At 42.5% G+C, this 19,975-nt stretch overlaps 1 protein-coding gene across 1 annotated transcript in view; it reads left to right on the top strand.

Annotated features, from left to right (window-relative positions):
- The window catches only part of CHEK1 (checkpoint kinase 1), a 67,961-nt gene that overhangs the window by 12,007 nt on the left and 35,979 nt on the right, over window positions 1–19,975 (top strand). The window contains exons 6-8 of the mRNA XM_075909326.2: window positions 2,858–2,962; window positions 5,761–5,856; window positions 7,079–7,187. Of these exons, the coding sequence (XP_075765441.1) occupies window positions 2,858–2,962; window positions 5,761–5,856; window positions 7,079–7,187 (310 nt within the window). The remainder of the gene's footprint in view (window positions 1–2,857; window positions 2,963–5,760; window positions 5,857–7,078; window positions 7,188–19,975) is intronic.

The following is a 19,975-nucleotide window of genomic DNA, read 5'->3' as shown; positions in this document are numbered from 1 at the left end:
TTTCATAGGTCATGTTTTCTAGACCTTTAATCATTTTTGTTGCTGTTCTCTAGACCTTCTCCAGTTTGTCCACGTTTCCTGAAATGTGGCACCCAGACTTGACACACTACTCCTGTTGAGGCCTAATCAGCACAGTAGAGTGGAATAATTTTTTTTTGTGTTTTGTTTACAGCACTCTGGTTAATATGTCCCAGAATGGTGTTTGGGTTTTTTTGGGGAGCTCTTTTTTTTTTTTTTCTCAGCAGTGTCACTCTGATTACTGATTCATATTTATTTAACTTGTGCTCCACTATGACCCCTAGATTCTATCTGCAGTACTCCTTCTTAGACAGTCATTTCCCATTTTGTGTGTGTGAAATTTGTTCCTTCCTAAATGTAGTACTTTGTTTTTCTCCTTATTAAATTTCATCCTATTTACTTGAGTCAGTTTCTCCAGTTTGTTCAGATAATTCTGAATTATAAACCTATCCTCCAAAGCACTTGCAATCCCTCCCCACTTGGTATCATCTTCACACTTTATAAGCATTTTCTTTATGCCATTATCTAAATTGTTGATGAAGATATTGAACAGAAGTGGTCCCAAAATTAATTCATGTGGAACCCCACTTGTCATGACTGAACCATTGATAACTACTCTCTGGCAACAGTTACCCAGCCAGTTATACACCTACCTTATAGCAGCCATATAGGTTGTATTTCCCTAATTTGTTTATAAGAAGCTTGTGCAAGACTATCAAATGCCTTACTAAAGTCTAGGTATACCGCATTAAATATGCATTCGCAAGGCATATTATCCTATCAAAGAAAGCTCTCAGATTGGTTTGACATGATTTGTTCTTTACAAATCCATATGATTACTTATCACCTTATTGTCTTCCAGATGTTGCTCCATTATCTTTCTTGGCACAGAAGTTAAGCTGACTGGTCTGTAGTTCTCATGGGTTGTCCTTAGTTCCCTTTTTATAGATGGTACTATATTTGCCCTTTTCCAGTCTTCTGGAATCTCTCCTGTCTTCCATGACTTTTCAAAGATGATCACTAGTGGTTCAGATATCTGCTCATATTCTGTGATGCATTCCATTAGACCCTGGTGACTTGAAAGCATCTAATTTTTAACTTGTTCTTTTCCTATTTTAACTTCTGAACCTACCTCCCTTTCATTGGTATTCAGTATGCTCGGTGTCCAATCACCAACCAAGCTTCTTGTTGAAAACCAAAATAAAGCAGTCATTAAGCACCTTTGCAACTTCCACCTTTTCTGTTTTTGTTTTTCCCGCTTCACTGAATAAGGGGCCTACCCTGTCCTTGTTCTCCCTCTTGCTTCTAATATATTCATAGAATATTTTCTTGTAACCTTTTATGTCCCTAGCTAGTTTGAGCTTGTTTTGTGCCTTTGCATTTCTAATTTTGCCCCTACATACTTGTGGTGGTTGTTTATACAGCAGACCCTCACAATTTGCATAACTTTGTGATTTTGCATATTCATGGATTCCCTTCCTACCATCACCCTGTCAAACTGCCTCCTCCCCATTGCATCCCATCTACAGGCCTAAGCGGGATGTGCAGGGCAGCAGCAGTGCTCAAGCACTCCCTGCCCCCTGCACACATCACAGTGGCCAGAAGCCTTAGAGAAACAGCGCACTCACTCTGCTTCCCCCTGCTCCCAGTATTCAGATTTTGCTATTTGCAGTGGTGTCCCATTTAATTAATTGGTTAAATATTTATGTTTAACCAGATAACTGATTAAAGAGGGGCAGGGGTGTGGGGGCTGGAGTGGCTCCCCTGCTGCAGGCAGTTAACTTTTCATATCCCTAATCAGAAACACATCCACTGAGAATGGCAAGGTTCTCTGTATTCATTCTTTGTAGTTTGACCTGTTTTCCACTTTTTGTAGGATTCCTGATTGAATTAGCCTCATTAGCACTGATCTTCCACATAGTAATGTCACGCTCTCATCTTGGTATGTATAAATCCCTGTCATGCTGAAGCTTCCACTTCATGCATCTAAGGAAGTGAGCTGCATCCCACGAAGGCTTATGCCATGATAAATTCCTTAGTCTTTAAGGTACTCCTTGTATTTACGCTATAGGCTGACAGGGTTCACCACCATTATAGAAGCATTTCAATGGATTACCTGGAACTGTAGAGCAATTCCACTTGAACCAGAGCAGGAAATAATCATTAATGCTTCCTGGTGAAACTTTACAAACTGTTTTGCTTGTATGTGGGGTATTATTACTGGGGACCCCTTGAATAAAAACTGGGTCCTTGCTTCCAAATGTCCACTTACACCTGTGATATTTGAAATCTCTTCTGATTTTAATAAAGGACTGGTAAGTTCTACTTTTGCATCAGTGTAAGCTTCTATAAGAATGTGAAATACAGAAAAAAACATTCTAAGCTACAGATCTTCGTTTTATTTGGTGTTTATAAAATACTTTATAAAATACTCTAATAATTCTACTCTTGAACATGACTCTCATTACCTTATTATAACAAAGTGCTGCATTGGGGCTGTTTTACAAAGGGAGCAAAATTTACCAAGATTTTTGTGGCACAGAGTTCTCTGTGGAGCCACTGACAATTTTATGAGGTCAGGATATTTCCTAAACAGATGATTTAATTACATTAATTAAATGGAACTAGTTTGGAGCAAATAAATGACTTTTAGGTATCTTGGCACTTTTATAACTTGTAACCACAGTCAAGCTGGACCATCATCTTCCATTTTCCTTATCTTGAAAGCCATTTAGTTCAATGGCAGTACTCTTTCCCATCTCTCCTATATGTGTAATTCTTAAACTTGTCTTCAGAGGTATAAAAATAATTCGGTACCTGTCTCTTTTTTGTCTTGCAGAATTGCCCTGGGACCAGCCTAGCGACAGTTGCCAAGAATACTGTGATTGGAAGGAAAAGAAAATATACCTTCCACCTTGGAAGAAGATTGATTCTGCACCATTAGGTAAGTTGTCACTGGGTTGACTGACTTATGTATTTGAGTAGGACACTGACATCTTCTCTAGAATAAAATATTGGATTTATGCATGTCTTTATTCAAAAATAATTCTGTCTAAAGGCTAAATCAGGCCTGGGCAAAATTCGGCCTGTGGGCTGGATCCAACCTACCAGGCCACCGGATCAGGTCCAGCAGATGCTGCAAGGAGCCCCAGGCAGACTTCCCTCCTTGCTTCACCTCATCTGCAAGCTGCTCAGAAAAGTGTCTGCGGAGCCATTTCTCTTTAAAAACTGTGATCCCGGAGGGGAGGAAGGTTTCATGTGCTGCTCCTGCCACCAGCTCGATCCCATTGGCCGGTTTGTGGCCGGAAACTTGTCAATGGGAGCTGCTTGTTTGCTGCTTGTTATTTACGCAAAGCACTACATTCCTTCCACCCCTCCGGTTCATAGTTATTCATACATGCACATGGCCCTGCAGCCTGTGCAGGGATGGGGCAGGCTGCCTGCCTGTGAGACATGCTGGGCTGCTGGTCAGGAGTCAGTCAGGTAAGTCTCCCGGTCAGAGCCTGCCTCTTCCTCTCCAGCTCCTTCCCTTTCCCAATCCCCCACTTCTGCCCCCCTATTCCACATACACACTTTCTGTGCCCCACTCCTTCATCCATATATGCAAGAGGTCTCCGTGATCGGGACCCTGCAGCCCCTTATTTGTCTAGCCACTTCTCTCAATTAAGTTTATGTTAAATCCTCTGAGTAGTTGGCCAGTCCAGTACTCCAGGTCACAACTGCCTTCTGCACTCCAATCCCTTACCCCAACCTTCCTTCTGCATCAAATCTCCATCCTAGGCCCTGCACTTCCTCAATTAATATGATGGAAGAATGCTGCCCTTGACCACTTTCCAATATTTTGGAGAGGTCTCCCATCAAAAATTATTGCCCACCCCTCGGCTAGATTTTACCATGGACTCAGGATCTTACAGTACTTGGCCCTTGTAAGTCACCGTTAGCTAGCTACAATTTGGACTTCCCTGGTCTGGCACCCTGGGGACCTAACTGGTCCTGGATGAGAGATTTTTCTGGACATGGGGAAGTCATTTCAGATCCACTGCTGCTACCCCACCCACCACCAGGCTTTTTGGCTCCCCCTGCAGCCCAGCTGAGCCATGCGCCTGCTCCCAGCTTCTCCCCAGCCCCCCTGAGCCATGTGCCAGCTCCTGGCACCCCACCCTCCCCTGACAGCCCAGCTGAGACATGTCCCAGCACCCTACCCCCCTCCATCTTAGCCCAGCTGCACTGTGTGTTGGCTCCTGGGCCTCCATCCCCCTGTAGTGCTGGGAGACTTGGATTCTGGAACATCCGTGGTCATGCTGCACCACAGATGTTGCCAAACCAGAGAATCCTGGATTTTAGAAGAGCAACCTGTACCTGAAAATGGGAGGTGGAACAATAGTGTTGTCTTGCTCTTAAGTGAGACTGGTAGGACACCTTTGGTTTATATAACAGCAATGGCAATAGGAAGAGATTATCCAGTCAAACTTCTAAAGATGTGGGGCCTGACTTTGCATTGCCTATGCAGCCGCTTAGGCTTTGTCTACCCATACCAGATTAAAGTACTTACGTGGTCGTGCTTTAATGCAATGTTCTGGCTGCACTCCAGCGCTGGGAGACAGCTCTCCCAGTTAAAAAAAAAATAAAACAACTCAATGAGAGAGAGAGAGAGAGAGAGAGAGAGAGCTCCCAGTGTTGGGAGCCTGTCTACAATGGTGCTTCATAGCAGTGAAACTTTCTGTGTTCAGCGGATGCTTTTTCACACTCCTGAGTGAGAAAGTTAAAGTGCAGTAACTTGCCGGTGAGGACAAGGAGATGTGTTGATGTGGTACTATTTTATACCTGCTTTGCATAGCTGCGTTGACTTTACAAGCTAATAAAGAATTGGGGCCTGAGATCTTAGACTGAATTTCCAAGGGGAATAGCTGAAAATTCTGTCAATGAAGATATGTACAACTAAGCTATGTTTTTATTATTTTTAAATAATGAGTTTGTCATTATTGTAATGGTAATCTGAGCCTGTCAAATTTAACTCCCACCCCATGTTTTTGGTCACTACATTTCTTCCTCATCCTAGAGTGATCTAAAATACAGAGCACTAGATTTTGTTTGGTATCACAGTTTTGCCTAAGACCTACAGGAATCTGCTAGAAAGCCTTCATAAAGGTGGATTTGACATTTGCAATGGCAGGTTTTCTTATTTCAAAGGCTCTGTACACTGGCTACAGCGCATGTATTACACAGTGGACTTTGGTACACACTCAGGCTCCATCCTCCCTTAAAACATTAAAATGCTGCCATGGCACTGCTTTAAAGTGAAAGTATGGCCACAGCGCCAGTGCTAGGAGAGAGCTCTTCCAGCACTCTGTGCAAATCCCTTAAATGAGTTATAGTTCCCAGTGCAGGGAGCCAGTTTACACTGGTGCTTTACAGAACTGTAACTTGCTGCACTCGGGTGGAGGGTTCGTATCTTGAGAAAAAAACTTGTAGCGCTTTAAAATGCCCGTGAAGACAAACCCTCAGTCACAAACTTGGGTCTTATGTTAGCCATCCTAGCTAGTTAACCTTAATTTGGTATTATTTCATGAGTGATCAAAATGTGGATTCGATTTAATTAAGACTAATAAACTCCGGAACTTTGGGATGAAATTGAAGTTTTATGCTGTGTAATCTGCTGAGGAAAACCTAATTGATGGATCTAGAAATCAGGATATATGACAGTTAATTTATTGTTTTTTCCTATGAATGTTACATTTCTAGCTTTGCTCCACAAAATACTAACTGAGAGCCCCGTGGCAAGGATTACGATTGCAGACATTAAAAAGGACAGATGGTACACCAGGCCTATGAAAAAAGGTAAATGTCTTTAAGTGCTTTGTAAAATATAGACAGCTTACATGAAGGTTAAGAGGATGTGTTGGGGGGTAAAAATGCTTGGAATGCTATGGTTAGCAGAGACTACAGGAGCCACTCGGGATTCATGGTTCCACGTGTTTCAGGAGTCTCCTGTCCAGCTTGGGATGCAGCAGGGACCAGGAGCTGCAGTGAGTTCCTCTTGGCTCCTGACCTCCGCAATGATTTCCCCTCAGCTCCCGACTGCCGTGGGAGCTGTGGTGAGTTCAGGGCAGGAGCCATGCCTTCCAGTATTCACTGATTTCACCATTCATGGTTGTGCCAGGGACACATCCACTGCAAATGGCAAGGGTTTCCTGTACTCTAAAGGCAAGAAATTTAGAATTAAGGTTAAATTGAAACAACTTAAAGCCTGGGAAATCACAGTTAAAGTGTGCAGACTACCTTAATTCATCCTCTGGATATGTTGCTTCCCAACTTCCTTTCTCTGTGAATGGAGTATCAAAAAGGTACACTGCACAGTATTGATTTTAAAGCATTCATATGTATGTTTGAGATCAAGTGTTGTATTTTGGTTACCTCATTAACCTTGGGTCTTCTCTTATTAGTGCTATAATGTCGTCATCTGGGCCTGGGAGATTTACGTATGTGGGCATGATAGCTCTATTTAATGATGCTGTTATAACTGGTTGTTACACAGAATCATAGGAGAAGGAGCTGAGTGCTGTCAGCACCCCACAAAAGGGGTCTGCCCTTAACAAACAGTGGTGAAAAATTGTTTTCAGGATGAGATCTTGGGAATTTGGAAAGCATTTTTCCCCTGTGGACACAACCATAAAAATAAATCATTAAAACCAGAATAAGTTTAAGCAAGGATTTAAGGGATTCTAGTTCCTGTATTTTCCATTGAGATTATGTGTTTTGGATTAAAAAAAGTAGTTATTCCTGATTTTATTTAGGATATTGCTACGGCGCAGGATCTTCCTTTTAGAAGTAGTTTTGAAAATAATAATGTATTAAGGATATATATTTTTGCAGCAGTTGAGATTTCTATTTGGTGATGTTTGCCATGATAGTCTCAAATGTTACAGATACTGGAACACAAATGGGAGGGAAAAGATGCAGCTATGTATTTTTAATGGGAGAGTCCAGCGTAATTCCCAATGCTTTAAACCCCAGGAGATTCTTAGAATGATTCTGCTGACTCTTTGATATCTTTTGATAGGTGTAAAGCGAGCTCGTGTTTCTTCAAGCAGCCTTTCAGACTCACCAAGTGGCTTTTCTAAGCACATTCGGTCTGATATGGATTTTTCACCAATGAAAAGTACACACAGGTCAGAATGCTATATGCTTGTATTTTTGTTTTTTTCAGTGACTAACACATAAAGGCTTTTTTTTCTAGATGCCTGTGTTTTACATTAGAATGCTATTCAGATGGAGATATGAAAAATGTAGGGCTGTCAAGCAATTAAATAAATGAATTGCAATTAATCATGGTGTTAACTGAATAGCATTTATTTCAATACATTTGGATGTTTTCTATATTTTCAGATATACTGTTTTCATTTACAATACAATACAAAGTGTACAGTGCTCACTTTGTTTTATTTTTGAATATAGTTCTTTTGTGCATAGTTCTACATTTGTATGTTCATCTTTCATAATAGAGTACTACAGTATTTACAGATACTGTAAAACAATGTAAAACTTTAGAACCTGAAGTCCACTCAGTCCTACCTCTGAGCTAGTGACTCAAACAAACAAGTTGATTACAATTTTGAGGACATAATTCTGCCTGCTTCTTGTTTACAATGTCACCTGAAAATGAGAATAGGCGTTTGCTGGCACTTTTATAGATGGCATTGCAAGGTATTTAATGCCAGACACGCTAAAGATTCATATGTCATATTCATATTCATGCTTCAACCACCATTCCAGAAGACATGAGGCCATGCTGCTGCTGATTGTTTCTATAAAATGCATTTATTAAATTTGTGACTGAATTTGATGGAGGAGGGGAGAATTGTATGTCTCCTGTTGTGTTTTACCTGCATTCTGCAACATGGTTTGTTATAGACTCAGATGATAACATTAAGAACACTTTCACCGTAGATTTGACACAAAGAACACAATGTGAGATTTCTAAAAATAGCTAACACACTCAGCCTAAGGTTTAAGAATCTGAAGTGCTTTCCAAAATCTGAGAGAGATGGTATAAAGCATGATTTCTTAGATAGGGTCATCCTTACCCATATGCAGAATACACAGTTGCATAGGGCGCCTGAAAATTTGGGGCACCACTGGATCTGAACGTTTACCCACCTGCCTCTTCCTGTTCCGTGGTCCTACTTCCTTTTGGAGATGATCTAGTTAACTTAAAAGAAAAAAAGCCTGCCAGACCTATGAGCAGAACATTAAACCTGTGAAAGAGCTGTTCAAGTGGTAATGAAGCCATTTAACAGGCATTTGACAACACCAATAAATTGTCAGCTTCTGAATGTATTGTTAGTCTATAGGACCTTAGTTTAAAATTTGCTTTAAAAAGATTTCATTAGTGAGTTGCTGAAGATTATAAAAATCACATCTCTCAAAATATCATAACCCCCAGCTGCCATTGGGTATATGGGCACCAGTTTAATAGTACCACATAGGGCTCCATTAAATCCTAAGGATGTCCCTATTTTCAGAAGTTTTTAGAGTAATACTCTGATGCAAAAACTAAAGAACCCAAGCCACGGAAGAAGATGATCAACTTTCTGTTGGTGGCATCTGACTGTATAAATTTATAGGCTCTATAGCAGGGCTGCTCAACACACGGCCTGCAGGTGGAAACATGCTCCACGATGGCAAGGCATTTCCCAGGCATGGTGAGCATTAAAAGAAGAAAGCAGATGAGCTGGCGGGCACAGACAGGTATAGGGTGTTGACATTTCTAGCCCCCAGGGAGAAGGCGCCGGGGCATTGTGGGAAGTACTAGCTGCTTCGCCTTGTGGGCAGAGCCTGAGAGGTGCTGACTGGCTCTCGCTGGCCACATTTGGGTCCAGCACCACGGCTGGGCATCCCTACTTTCGTCCCACACAAAGTGACAGACTCCCGTGTGGGGACATCAGCCCTGCTGGGAATCCAGGATGGAGCTCCCAGGCACCTGTCCTTTTTTGCCTGTTATGTCCGGCCTGACTCACCCAGCTCCCTGCCCACTGCAGGTTGGAGTTCTCTGGCTTGGAAACTTTTTTTTTTAACTGTAAAATCACTCCAAGAAATGCACAACCTGAAGCTTCAAGCTAAACACCCAAAACACTGGTATACAATTTTCTTTTTAATAAGAAGCATTAAAAATAGCAACAAAGAGACACTTGTTGAATGATCACAAGGTATTCAATCCTGTTTAGGAGATGAAATTCACTTTTGCAGCGATAACTGGAAAACCAATGTGTCGTCTTTGTCAAAAGCCTATCCCTACGTTAAAGAAAACAAAGCTGCAATGGTACCATTAATCTTGTCACTCTGTGTTCAAAGACTTGTATCCACCTGACAGCAATTTAAGAAAAACTAAGATACGTTCCTTACTGGAAGGTTACCATACTCAACAAGATATGTTCCGTTTACTAGTTAAGCAATGCCGTTACAGAAGCCTCCTTCAAAATGGCTTGGCACATAGCAAAATCAAAAAGAACTTTTACCAAAGCAGTGCTTCTTGGACTTTAGCAAATCACTTTTTGCAGAATTTAAATATCAAAACTTCAAGTGTCTGATTCAACTGTAGTAAGACAAATTGAAAATATTTCAGGCAATCTGTTTTCCAAATTGCTAAAATACATTGAAAGCACTGAGTATTTCAGTCTGGCAATGGACTGAATGATATGTCTAATCATTCAGACATATCTCATCTCATAATCTAGGAATGTTTTTTCAATGGCAAAAAGTATGTCGAAGAAATGCTTTCTCTGCTACCTTGGACAAGTCAAACTAGGGGAGAGGACATTTTATACTGCTCTGATGCCATTTTTTTTGAAGGACCAGGAAAATGCATTGATTTGAAGAAGCTTACTTTGGTACCAACTGATGGCGCTCCCTCCATAGTTGGAAAAGAGGAGGGGCTAATTTATTTGCTGAAGAAAAATCCAGTTTCCAGATTTCTTTTCATACCATTGCATTCTGCACCAAGAACAGTTATGTAGCAAACCAAAGAGAGGATTTCTCAAGAGCACAATGGATAGTGTCACACACATCATCAACTTCATTCTTTCAAATGCCTTGAAACATAGACAATTTCGAGCTTTAGTGGAGGAGTATGAAGCACAGTATGGTGACTTGGCAATGCTTGTAGAAGTTAGATGGCTGAGTCGGGGCAAAGTGTTAGATCAGTTTATGGATCTACTGCCTGTTGTATGAGTGTTTTTGGAGGCAAAGGATCGCCAGTATTTGCTGTCATGTTTAGACGGAAACATTCCTGTTAAACATGACTTCTCACTGATATGGCACACTGCTTAAATACACTTGATCTTAAACTTCAAGGCAAAGAAAAAACTTGCTTTTTCTGATGTGCAATGTTTCTTCATTTGAAACAAAACTGGCCCTTTTTGCAGATTAGGTTCATAAGAACGACTTAACTCACTTTCCCATCCTTAACTCACAAGTGACGCAGCTGAGTGAACATGCGTCTTTTATGCCTGATTTTTTTTTTACACTGTACATCTCAGAGGTGAAAACCAAATTCTTCTCATTTTCTAGATGTCAAATCCCTGAAGACAGTTCTTGAATTAACTGAAAATTGATTTTCAGTTGAGGTAAAGGCAGTCTCACCTTTTAACAAAAAACAGGACTATGTAGCACTTTAAAGACTAACAAGATGGTTTATTAGGTGATGAGCTTTTGTGGGCAAGACCCACTTCCTCAGATCAAATCGTGGAAGAAAATTGGCATGACCATATATACCAAAGGGATACAATAAAAAAAAAAAGTGAACACACATAAAAAGGACAAATCAAATTTCAGAACAGAGGGGGTATGAAGGGGGGGGGGGCGGAAGGTAAATGTCTGTGAGCTAATGATATTAGAGGTGATAATTGGGGAAGCTATCTTTAATGGGTAAGATAATTAGTGTCTTTGTTAAGACCCCAGTGTAAAGTGTCAAATTTAAGCATGAATGACAGTTCAGAGGTGTGTCTCTTTCAAGTCTAGTGTTAAAATGTTTTTGAAGCAGTATGCAGGTAATCAAGTCATTGAGACAATGCCCTTTCTGGTTGAAATGGCAAGAAACTTTTTTCTTTGTGATACTGTCTGATATCCATTTTGTGTGCATTGATTCTTTGGCGAAGTGTCTGAGACGTTTATCCAATGTACATGATGACAAATTATATTTCTGGATGAGCAGAAATATGTGTTCTTGATCTTATAACTGAATTGGTTAGGTCCAATAATGGTGTCAGTGGAGTAAATATGTGGACAAAGCTGGCAACGGCGTTTGTTGCAAGGAAAAGTTCCAGGTTGGTATTAGTGTGGTATGTCCTGTGGTTGTTGGTAAGAATCATCCTGAGGTTAGGTGATTGTCTGTAGGAGACTATGGGTCTGTCTCCCAGAGCCTCTCGGAGTGTAGTATCCTGTTCCAGTATAGGCTGTAGTTTATTGCTAATGTGTTGGATGGGTTTAAGTTAGGGGCTATAGGTGATGACAATTGGTGTTCTATTGTTGGTTTTCTTAGGTCTGTCTTGAAGTAGATGGTTTCTGGGTATTCGTCTGGCTCTTTCAATTTGTTTTTTTTTATTTCTCCGGGTGTGTAATTGAGGTTTATAAGTGCTTGGTAGAGATCCTGACGTTTCTGGTCTCTGCCAGTGGGATTAGAGCAGATGCGGTTGTATCGAAGGGCTTGGCTAGAGACGATGGATCGTAGTTTGTGTTCTGGATGCGAGCTGGAGGCATGTAGGTAACTGTGAGTCAGTGGGTTTTCTGTAGAGAGTGGTATCTAATTTACCATTGGTGATTTGTACTGTGGTGTCCAGGAAATGGATCTTTCGTGTAGAATGGTCCAGGCTGAGGTTGATGGGGGGTGTAGGTTGTTAAAGCCTCTGTGGAATGCATCCAGTGTTTCTTGGCCATGGGTCCAGATCATAAAGATGTCATCGATGTAGCGTAAGTAGAGAAGAGGTAAAAGGGGACGGAATCTGAGGAAACGTTCTAAGTCAGCCATAAAGATGTTAGCGTACTATGGCTCCCATCCAGAACACACCATACGATCCATCATCTATAGCCAAGCCCTTCGATACAACCGCATCTGCTCTGATCCCACTGACAGAGACCAGAAACTTCAGGATCTCTACCAAGCATTTATAAACCTCAATTACACACCTGAAGAAATAAAAAAACAAATCGAAAATTTACCTCCCACCCCCCATCTCCCGTCTGTTCTGAAATTTGATTTGTCCTTTTCATGTGTGTTCAGGTTTTTTTTTTTATTGTCACCCTTTGGTATATATGGTGATGCCTATTTTCTTCCACAATTTGATCTGAGGAACTGAGTCTGGCCCACAAAAGCTCATCACCTAATAAACCATCTTGTTAGTCTTTAAAGTGCTGCATAGTCCTGTTTTTTGTTTCAGCTAGACTAGACTAACACGGCTACATCTCTATCACCTTTAACAGTGAGATTTGGTGTTGAGAGGAGCACATTTGAAGAAGAGATGATAGAACTACAAAACAATAGTATTCTAAAAGATAGACATAAGGAAGAGGACATTGAAACATTTTGGATGACCTATGTATAGGAAGACATGTACACTGCATTACTGAAATGTGCCAGAAAAGTGCCAACTTGCTTTGGATCTACATATGTCTGTGAAAGTTCATTCTCCTCCATGGGAGTCATTGTCAAAACTGTGCACCTCTCTTACTGACAGACATCTGACTGACTGTTTCTATTCTGCTATAGCAGAATATAAGCCTGAAATGAAAAAGCTGGTGAAAAGTTTGCAGACACAATCTTCACATTGGTTATACTTATACTCCTTTATCTCCTTTATAAAGGAGACTGTGCTACGAGATCTCCTTTTTGCTGATGACTGTGCCCTGAATGCTGGATCAGAGCAGGAAATGCAAGCCAGCGTGGACAAATTCGCAGCAGCATGCGACAACTTCGGCCTTCTCATCAACACAAAGAAAACCGAAGTGATGCACCAGCCAGCTCCGAAATCTCAACATCAAGTGCCCACCATCACAGTGAAGGGACAAAAGCTGCAAGCAGTAGACCAATTTACATATCTTGGCAGCACCCTCTCCCACTCAGTGACAACTGACATCGAGGTCAACTGCAGAGTCGCTAAGGCAAGCTCTGCGTTCGGCAGACTGCTGACCAAAGTGTGGGACCGCCGTGGAATAAGCCTTGTTACCAAGCTTAAAGTCTATCGAGCAGTAGTGTTAACTACCCTGATGTATGCCAGTGAGACTGATGTATGCAACTGAACCACTTCCACATGATTTGCCTCCACAGACTTCTGAGGATCCGGTGGCAGGATAAGGTGCCAGACACAGAAGTCCTTTCTAGAGCAGGTCTGCCGTCAGTTTACACCCTGCTGATGAAAGCTCAGACACGCTGGGCAGGCCATGTTGCAAGGATGTCAGATCATCGCATCCTAAACAGCTCTTCTATGGTGAGCTGTTTCAAGGGAAGCGATCGCACGGGGGACAAAAGAAGCGATACAAAGATACGCTTAAAGCCTCTCTCAAGTCCTGGGAGACCCTGGCACAAGACCAATCAACATGGCACACGCTGATCTACCAAGGCTGTCAAACATCTGAAGCCAGAAGGACAACCATAGCACAAGAGAAGCGAGCACTCCATAAAGCCAGAGTTGCAAAAGCTACAACAGTGGTGCCCACACATGTCTGCCCGACATGTGGCAGAACATTCCGTGCCCGTATCGGCCTTATCAGCCATTTGCGGACACACCGTGGACAGTCCACAACCCGTTAGATGTCAAGGTCCTCTTCGAATATGATGGACGAACAACAACAACAACTTATACTCCAGTAAATTCCAGTACTGTATTGGCAGTTTTTGTTTGATTTGTTAAAATTTGTGATGCTAAAACAAAAAAGTAGTCAATATAATGGTCTTCTGTTGATATGCACGTTAGTAGTTAAATTCCTGGACTGCCATTGCTCATTAAAAGTGCTGTAATACAGGTGGAAATCAGGTAAATATTGCATTTTATTAAGATCAACAGAACTGATTTAAATGGGGCCTGCATATTGTGTAGTCTTGCCTTAATCTTTGTATTCATGCTGTGTGAAAGAAGCTTTTTGCATATATATTTTCATGTATATGCAGCCACGCTTAAGTTGCGGCCCTCGGCATGTGCTGTATCATTGTGGCCCCCAGGACTTCCAAAGTTGAGTAGCTCTGCTCTAAAGCTTTGCATTGTTTTGTTTTGAGTGCAGTTAAGTAACAAAAAAAACACTACATTTGTAAGTTATGCTTTCACAATAAAGAGATTGCACTACAGTATATGTATTAGAGATGTTACATTTCGATTAATCAGCTAATTGAGTAGTCGATGGAATTTCCATCAACTACTTGATTAGTTGATAAGGTGGGGGGGCACTCATCCTATTATGCCTCTCCCTTTGAAATGTACAAGAGCTGCCCTTGTCTCTTGTATATTTCAGAAGGAGACACACAGCAGTTCCCTCTGCCTCTCTCCCTCTGTAAGGTACAGGAGCAGCCTGCGGCTTCTGTGCATTTCAAAGGGGGAGAGGCAGCAGGAACCTGCACAGTGGGGAACAAATCAGTCCCCACTGGCATAGGTTCCCCTTTGTACATTTCAAAGGAGGATGCACAAGAAGAATCACAGGTGACTGTTATACATTCCAAAGGGAGAGGAGCAGCAGTGGCACCGGCAGCAGCAGTACTATTTCAATCCCTGCTTGCACCGTTTACCCAGTGCCCCCTGCGGAGATGGTGGTGGATGGGGGGGAACCGGGTTTTAAGCCAGTTCCCCCCAGCACTAGATCATGCTCCTCCCCTTGCTGCCTCTCTCTGATAGAGGCAGCAAGACAGGAGGAAGCGACTAGTTGAGTTCCTACTCAACTGCTCGATAAGCGTTTACTTATTGGGTAGTTGACTAATCACTTACATCTCTAATATGTATGAGATGAATTGAAAAATACTGTTTCTTTTTATCAATTTACAGTACAAATAGTTGTAATAAGTGAGCACTAAACTTTGTATTGTGTTGTAATAGAAATATTTGAAGAGAAAAACATACAAAATATTTAATTTCAGTTACTATTCTATTAACAGTGCAATTAAGCACAATCTTTTTTGTTAATTCTATGAGTTAACTCTAGTTAAATGATAGCTCTAGTATAACTCTATTCTTTTCTGCTACACATGCTTCAGGGTTTTTCCCTACCCTACCTTAAAAGATGACTATATCCTCGCTTTCCACTTCCCACATGCCTTTACTTGCCAGAATAGTCTTTGTCTAACCTTCTGTATAACAGCCCATAGAACTCCTCCTTTGAGTGATGTCCCTATGGGTGCTCCACTGTGGACAGAGCTCACCCTCTCCTCTTCAGCACATTCTGCAAACCAAACAAGAAGCACTTGGAATAAGATAGGTGGTCCTGAAGCATGCAGGACTCGTTTCTCTGTTTAAACAGCCAAAAAACAAAACAAAACCCACAACAAACAAACCAAGCAGACAGCTGTGCTCATACAGCATAGGTGGCATAGTCATCCTCTGTGTGATGTGCCAGGCTCTCTTAAAGACAAAACATGTGGCAGATGCCGAGACTCTATGCCCACAGCTATTGTATATGCTATTTGGGGGGCCACAAAAATGAATCCATTGCCACAGCCTGTCAGTGAGCGCTCACAAGGAAAGAGAGCTCACAGTGCACATGCTGTCAATTGACAAAGCCCTAGACCCCCATAACTATAAAGGCTCAAGCATGAAGTCTCCTCAGGGTAATCCCTGCAAGTATCTGGAAGAAAATAAGGTAATAGGTAACAGCCAAAATGGATTTATAAAGAACAAATCATGTCAAACCAATCTGATATTCTATCAAAGAAAGCTAACAAATCTTGTGGATAAGGGAGAAGCAATGGACGTGGTATACCTAGACTTCAGTAAGGCATTTGATAGTCTTGCATGATCATCTTATCAATAGAATAGGCAAATACAGCTTAGATGGGGCTTCTATAAGGGGCGTGCATAACTGACTGGATAACCATTCTCAGAGTAGTTATTAATGGTTCATAATTATGCTGGGAGGGCATAACAAATGGGGTTCTGCAGGGGTCTGTTTTGGGAACCGGTTATCTTCAATATCTTCATCAACGAGTTAGATATTTGCATAGAGAATAGCTTATTAAGTTTGCAGATACCAAACTGGGGGAGGGGTTACCACTGCTTTGGAAGGTAGGGTCAATTCAGAATTATCTAGGCCTGTGGTCACAAACCAGTAGTTTGGAATCTACTGGTAGATTTTGGAGTCTGACAGGTGAGCCTCACTAGTTTGTCCAAGAGGCTATCAAGTGCAGGCACTTCAGCTGCTCATCCTCCTACTGGTGCTCATCTCCTTCCCTATGCTTTAGATCTGTCCCTCCTCCTGGGGAGCCTACATCCCAACCCTCTGCCCCAGCCTGATGAAAGTGAGTGAGGATGAGCAAGAGAGGGAGGATGGAGTGATCAGGGCTGGGGCTTGGAGAAGGGGTGGAAAGGAGGTGGGACAAAGGTATTTATATTTACTATCTTGGATTGCACTTAAAAGTACTCATGCTCAAAACATTTGGAGACTTCTGATCTAGACAAACTGGAGAAATGGTCATACAGAATGGGTAGCAACTCTCTAAAAAGGAGTACTGCAGGAAGGAATCTAGGAGATCATAGTGGACCACAAGCTAAATATGGCTATGGCTACATCTACACTATGATTTTCTTCTGCAAAAGAAAATGCAGAGCGCTCCATTTGCATTTCCTCTTGTGGAAGAGGATCGTAGAGTAGACATAGCCTATGAGTCAACAGTGTGACACTGTTGCAAAAAAAGCAAACATGACTCTGGGATGCATTAACAGGAGTGTTGTGAGCAAGACACAAGAAGCCACTCTTCCACTCTACTCTGTGCTGATTAGGCCTCAATTGGAATATTGTGTCCAGTTCTTGGCACCACTTTTCAAGAAAGATGTGGAGAAATTGGAGAAGGTCCAGAGAAGAGCAACAAGAATGATGAAAGATCTAGAGAACATGACCTATGAAAGAAGACTGAAAGAATTGGGCTTGTTTAGTTTGGAAAAGAGAAGATTAAGAGGGGACATGATAGCAGTTTTCAGGTATCTAAAAGGGTGTCACAAGGAGGAGGGGAAAAAATTGTTTTTCCTGGCCTCTAAGGATAGGACCAGAAGCAATGGGCTTGAATTGCAGCAAGGAAAGTTTAGGTTGGACATTAGGAAGAACTTCCTAATTGTCAGGGTGGTTAAACACTGGAATAAATTGCCTAGGGAGGTTGTGGAATTTCCATCTCTGGAAATATTTAAGAACAGGTTAGATAGACATCTATTGGGGATGGTCTAGATAGTGCTTGGTCCTGCCATGAGGGCAGGGGACTGGACTCTGTGACCTCTTTAGGTCCCTTCCAGTTCTAGTGTTCTGTGATGCACGGCATTGCTTGCAAATCATGACTTTGATAATTATGCAAAACTAACAGAGCTCATGCACAATATCGCAGAGGACAAAAAACCTATCCTCAAAGCAATCTAAGAGGGATATACTATATCTCGTACAGTACTACAAATGGCCCTTGATTCTGCAGATACTGCAGCAAGAGCTATGGCAACATCTGTGGTAATGAGACGTGTGTCTTGGTTGCAAGCAGTAGGAGTCCCTAAGGATCTCCTGGCCAAAGTAGAGGACCTGCCATTCGATAAGGCCAAACTGTTTGCAGCAGGTACCGATGAGGCCTTGCACTCTAGCAAAGATTCACGCACCACTTTGCACACATTGGGGATGTACACTCCCTGACCAAAAGAAGCTCTACACACCTTACCAAAGACAGAGGGATACAGCCTTTACCAGATGACAACAGTACCAGCTCTTTGAACAGAACCGCTTCCGACCACGAAACCAATGCAGAAGAGCCTCAAACTCAGCTCTTCCATGACTCAGGTCTCTAGACAGCACGTTTGAAAAGTTGGTCGGGGATTTGCCCAACCTCCCGTCCACTCCAGTACCAGGTGAGTCCAATATATTTCACCACCTCTTGAGCCCCTTTTACAATCAATGGGCAGCAATCACTACAGATTGGTGAGTCCTAGAAATCATCAGCCATTAATATTCTGTCTCTTTCGCATCAATCCTTCCACCTCCCCACTCTCTCCCTCCTTCAGGGACCCCTCTCATGAAACATTGCTCCCCCAAGAGGTTCAACACCTCCTCAATATAGGAGCCCTATAACGAGTCCCCCAAAAATATGAAGGGAGAGGTTTTTATTCAAACTACTTTCTCACCAAAAAGAGACCAAGGTGTTGGAAGCCTATCTTGGACGTATGTCAGTTAAACGAATACCTCCACAAACAATTATTCAAAATGATTACTCTTGCCACAATAATTCCAGCACTGGACAGAGGGGACTAGTTTGCAGCCCTCAGACTTCAAGATGTACATTTGTAGATCACGATACAATCTGCACACAGATATGTCCTACAATTTATGGTAGCTTCACACCACTTCCAGTAGAATCCATCCATTTGGACTCTCCTTTGCCCCCAGAGTCTTCTCCAAGATCTTTGTGGTTGCAGCAGCACATCTCAGACACAATGGTATCACAGTATTCCCTTATCTGGACAATTGTCTTATCTAAGGTCCCTCACAGCTGACCATGATCTGATTCCCAAAGGCCTCTTCAGTCGCTAGGCTTCATTATCAGCGAGCAGAAATCCATACTACGCCCCAGCAATCCCTGAAGTTCATAGGGGCTTACATAGATTCCACAACAGCACAAGTTTATCTCTCCCCACTCACTGTTTCGACAATATGAGAAGCCCCATCACTATCATTACCACCAGCCCAACTGTGCCCATCCTAACTTGCCTCAAACTTATGGGGCACATGGCAGCCACCACATACGTAGTCCTGCATGCCAGGCTGCGCTTTCGATATTTCCAACACTGGATTTCTTCAGTGTACACACCAGCCAGCTGCCATGTCCGCAGGCACATTTCGCCTCCTCCACAAGTCCTTTCCTCCCTGCAATGATGGACCCAGGCACAAAATGTCTGCAGAGGGGTGCCTTTCTGTCAGGATCAGCCGCCCAAACATATTACTATGGGTGCCTCACTGATAGGCTGGGGTGCACACTTCCAACAACAATTTGCACAAGGGAAGTAGTCCAAAGATAAGTCCAGACTCCACATAAATCTGCTCGAGCTTCAAGTAGTTCACAATGTTTGCAAACACGTCCTCCTAGATACCCAGGACTCTTTGGTGCATATCCTCACTGATAGTAAGACCACTGTGTTTTACATTAACCGCCCAAGGGGTTCAAGATCCCATTTGTTATGTGCAGAAGTGATCAGGTTCTGGAACTGGTGTATCCGTCATAACATAACCATTATGGAGGCATATCTACCTGGGGACAGGAATGTTATGGCCAATACCCTCAGCCACCGTTTCCTCACAGAAGACGAGTGGGAACTACTTGTCAGATTACTCATGAGCTGATCCAACACTGGGATCTACTACAGATAGATCTCTTCGCAACCAGACAGAACTCCAGATGCCCCCAATACTGTTCGAGAGCAGGCATTGGACGAGGTTCCCTCGGAGATGCAATGTTCCTCGCTTGGTGGGGAGGCTCACTCCTTCCCTCTCGTTCCAAAAGTCCTCTGGAAGATACAGGCAGACGGGGCCTGTGTAATTCTGATAGCCCCATCGTGGCCTTGACAGACATGGTTTCCATGTCTTTATCAACTATCTCTATGACCTCCCTGCCTGCTACTGAACCACCTAGACCTTCTCTCCCAGAACAAGGGCTCAATACTTCATCCCCAACCGCAAACGCTACACCTGACAGCATGGTACCTATCTGGTTCTTGGAAGCGAAGCAAAAGTGCTCCCAATGAGTGAA

Source organism: Pelodiscus sinensis, chromosome 25 (genome assembly GCF_052426305.1).
Source record: "Pelodiscus sinensis isolate ZL-2025 chromosome 25, ASM5242630v1, whole genome shotgun sequence".
Taxonomy (NCBI): Eukaryota; Metazoa; Chordata; order Testudines; family Trionychidae; genus Pelodiscus; species Pelodiscus sinensis.
Note: the sequence above shows the minus strand (reverse complement) of the source record. Positions and strands in the feature narration are given on the sequence as shown.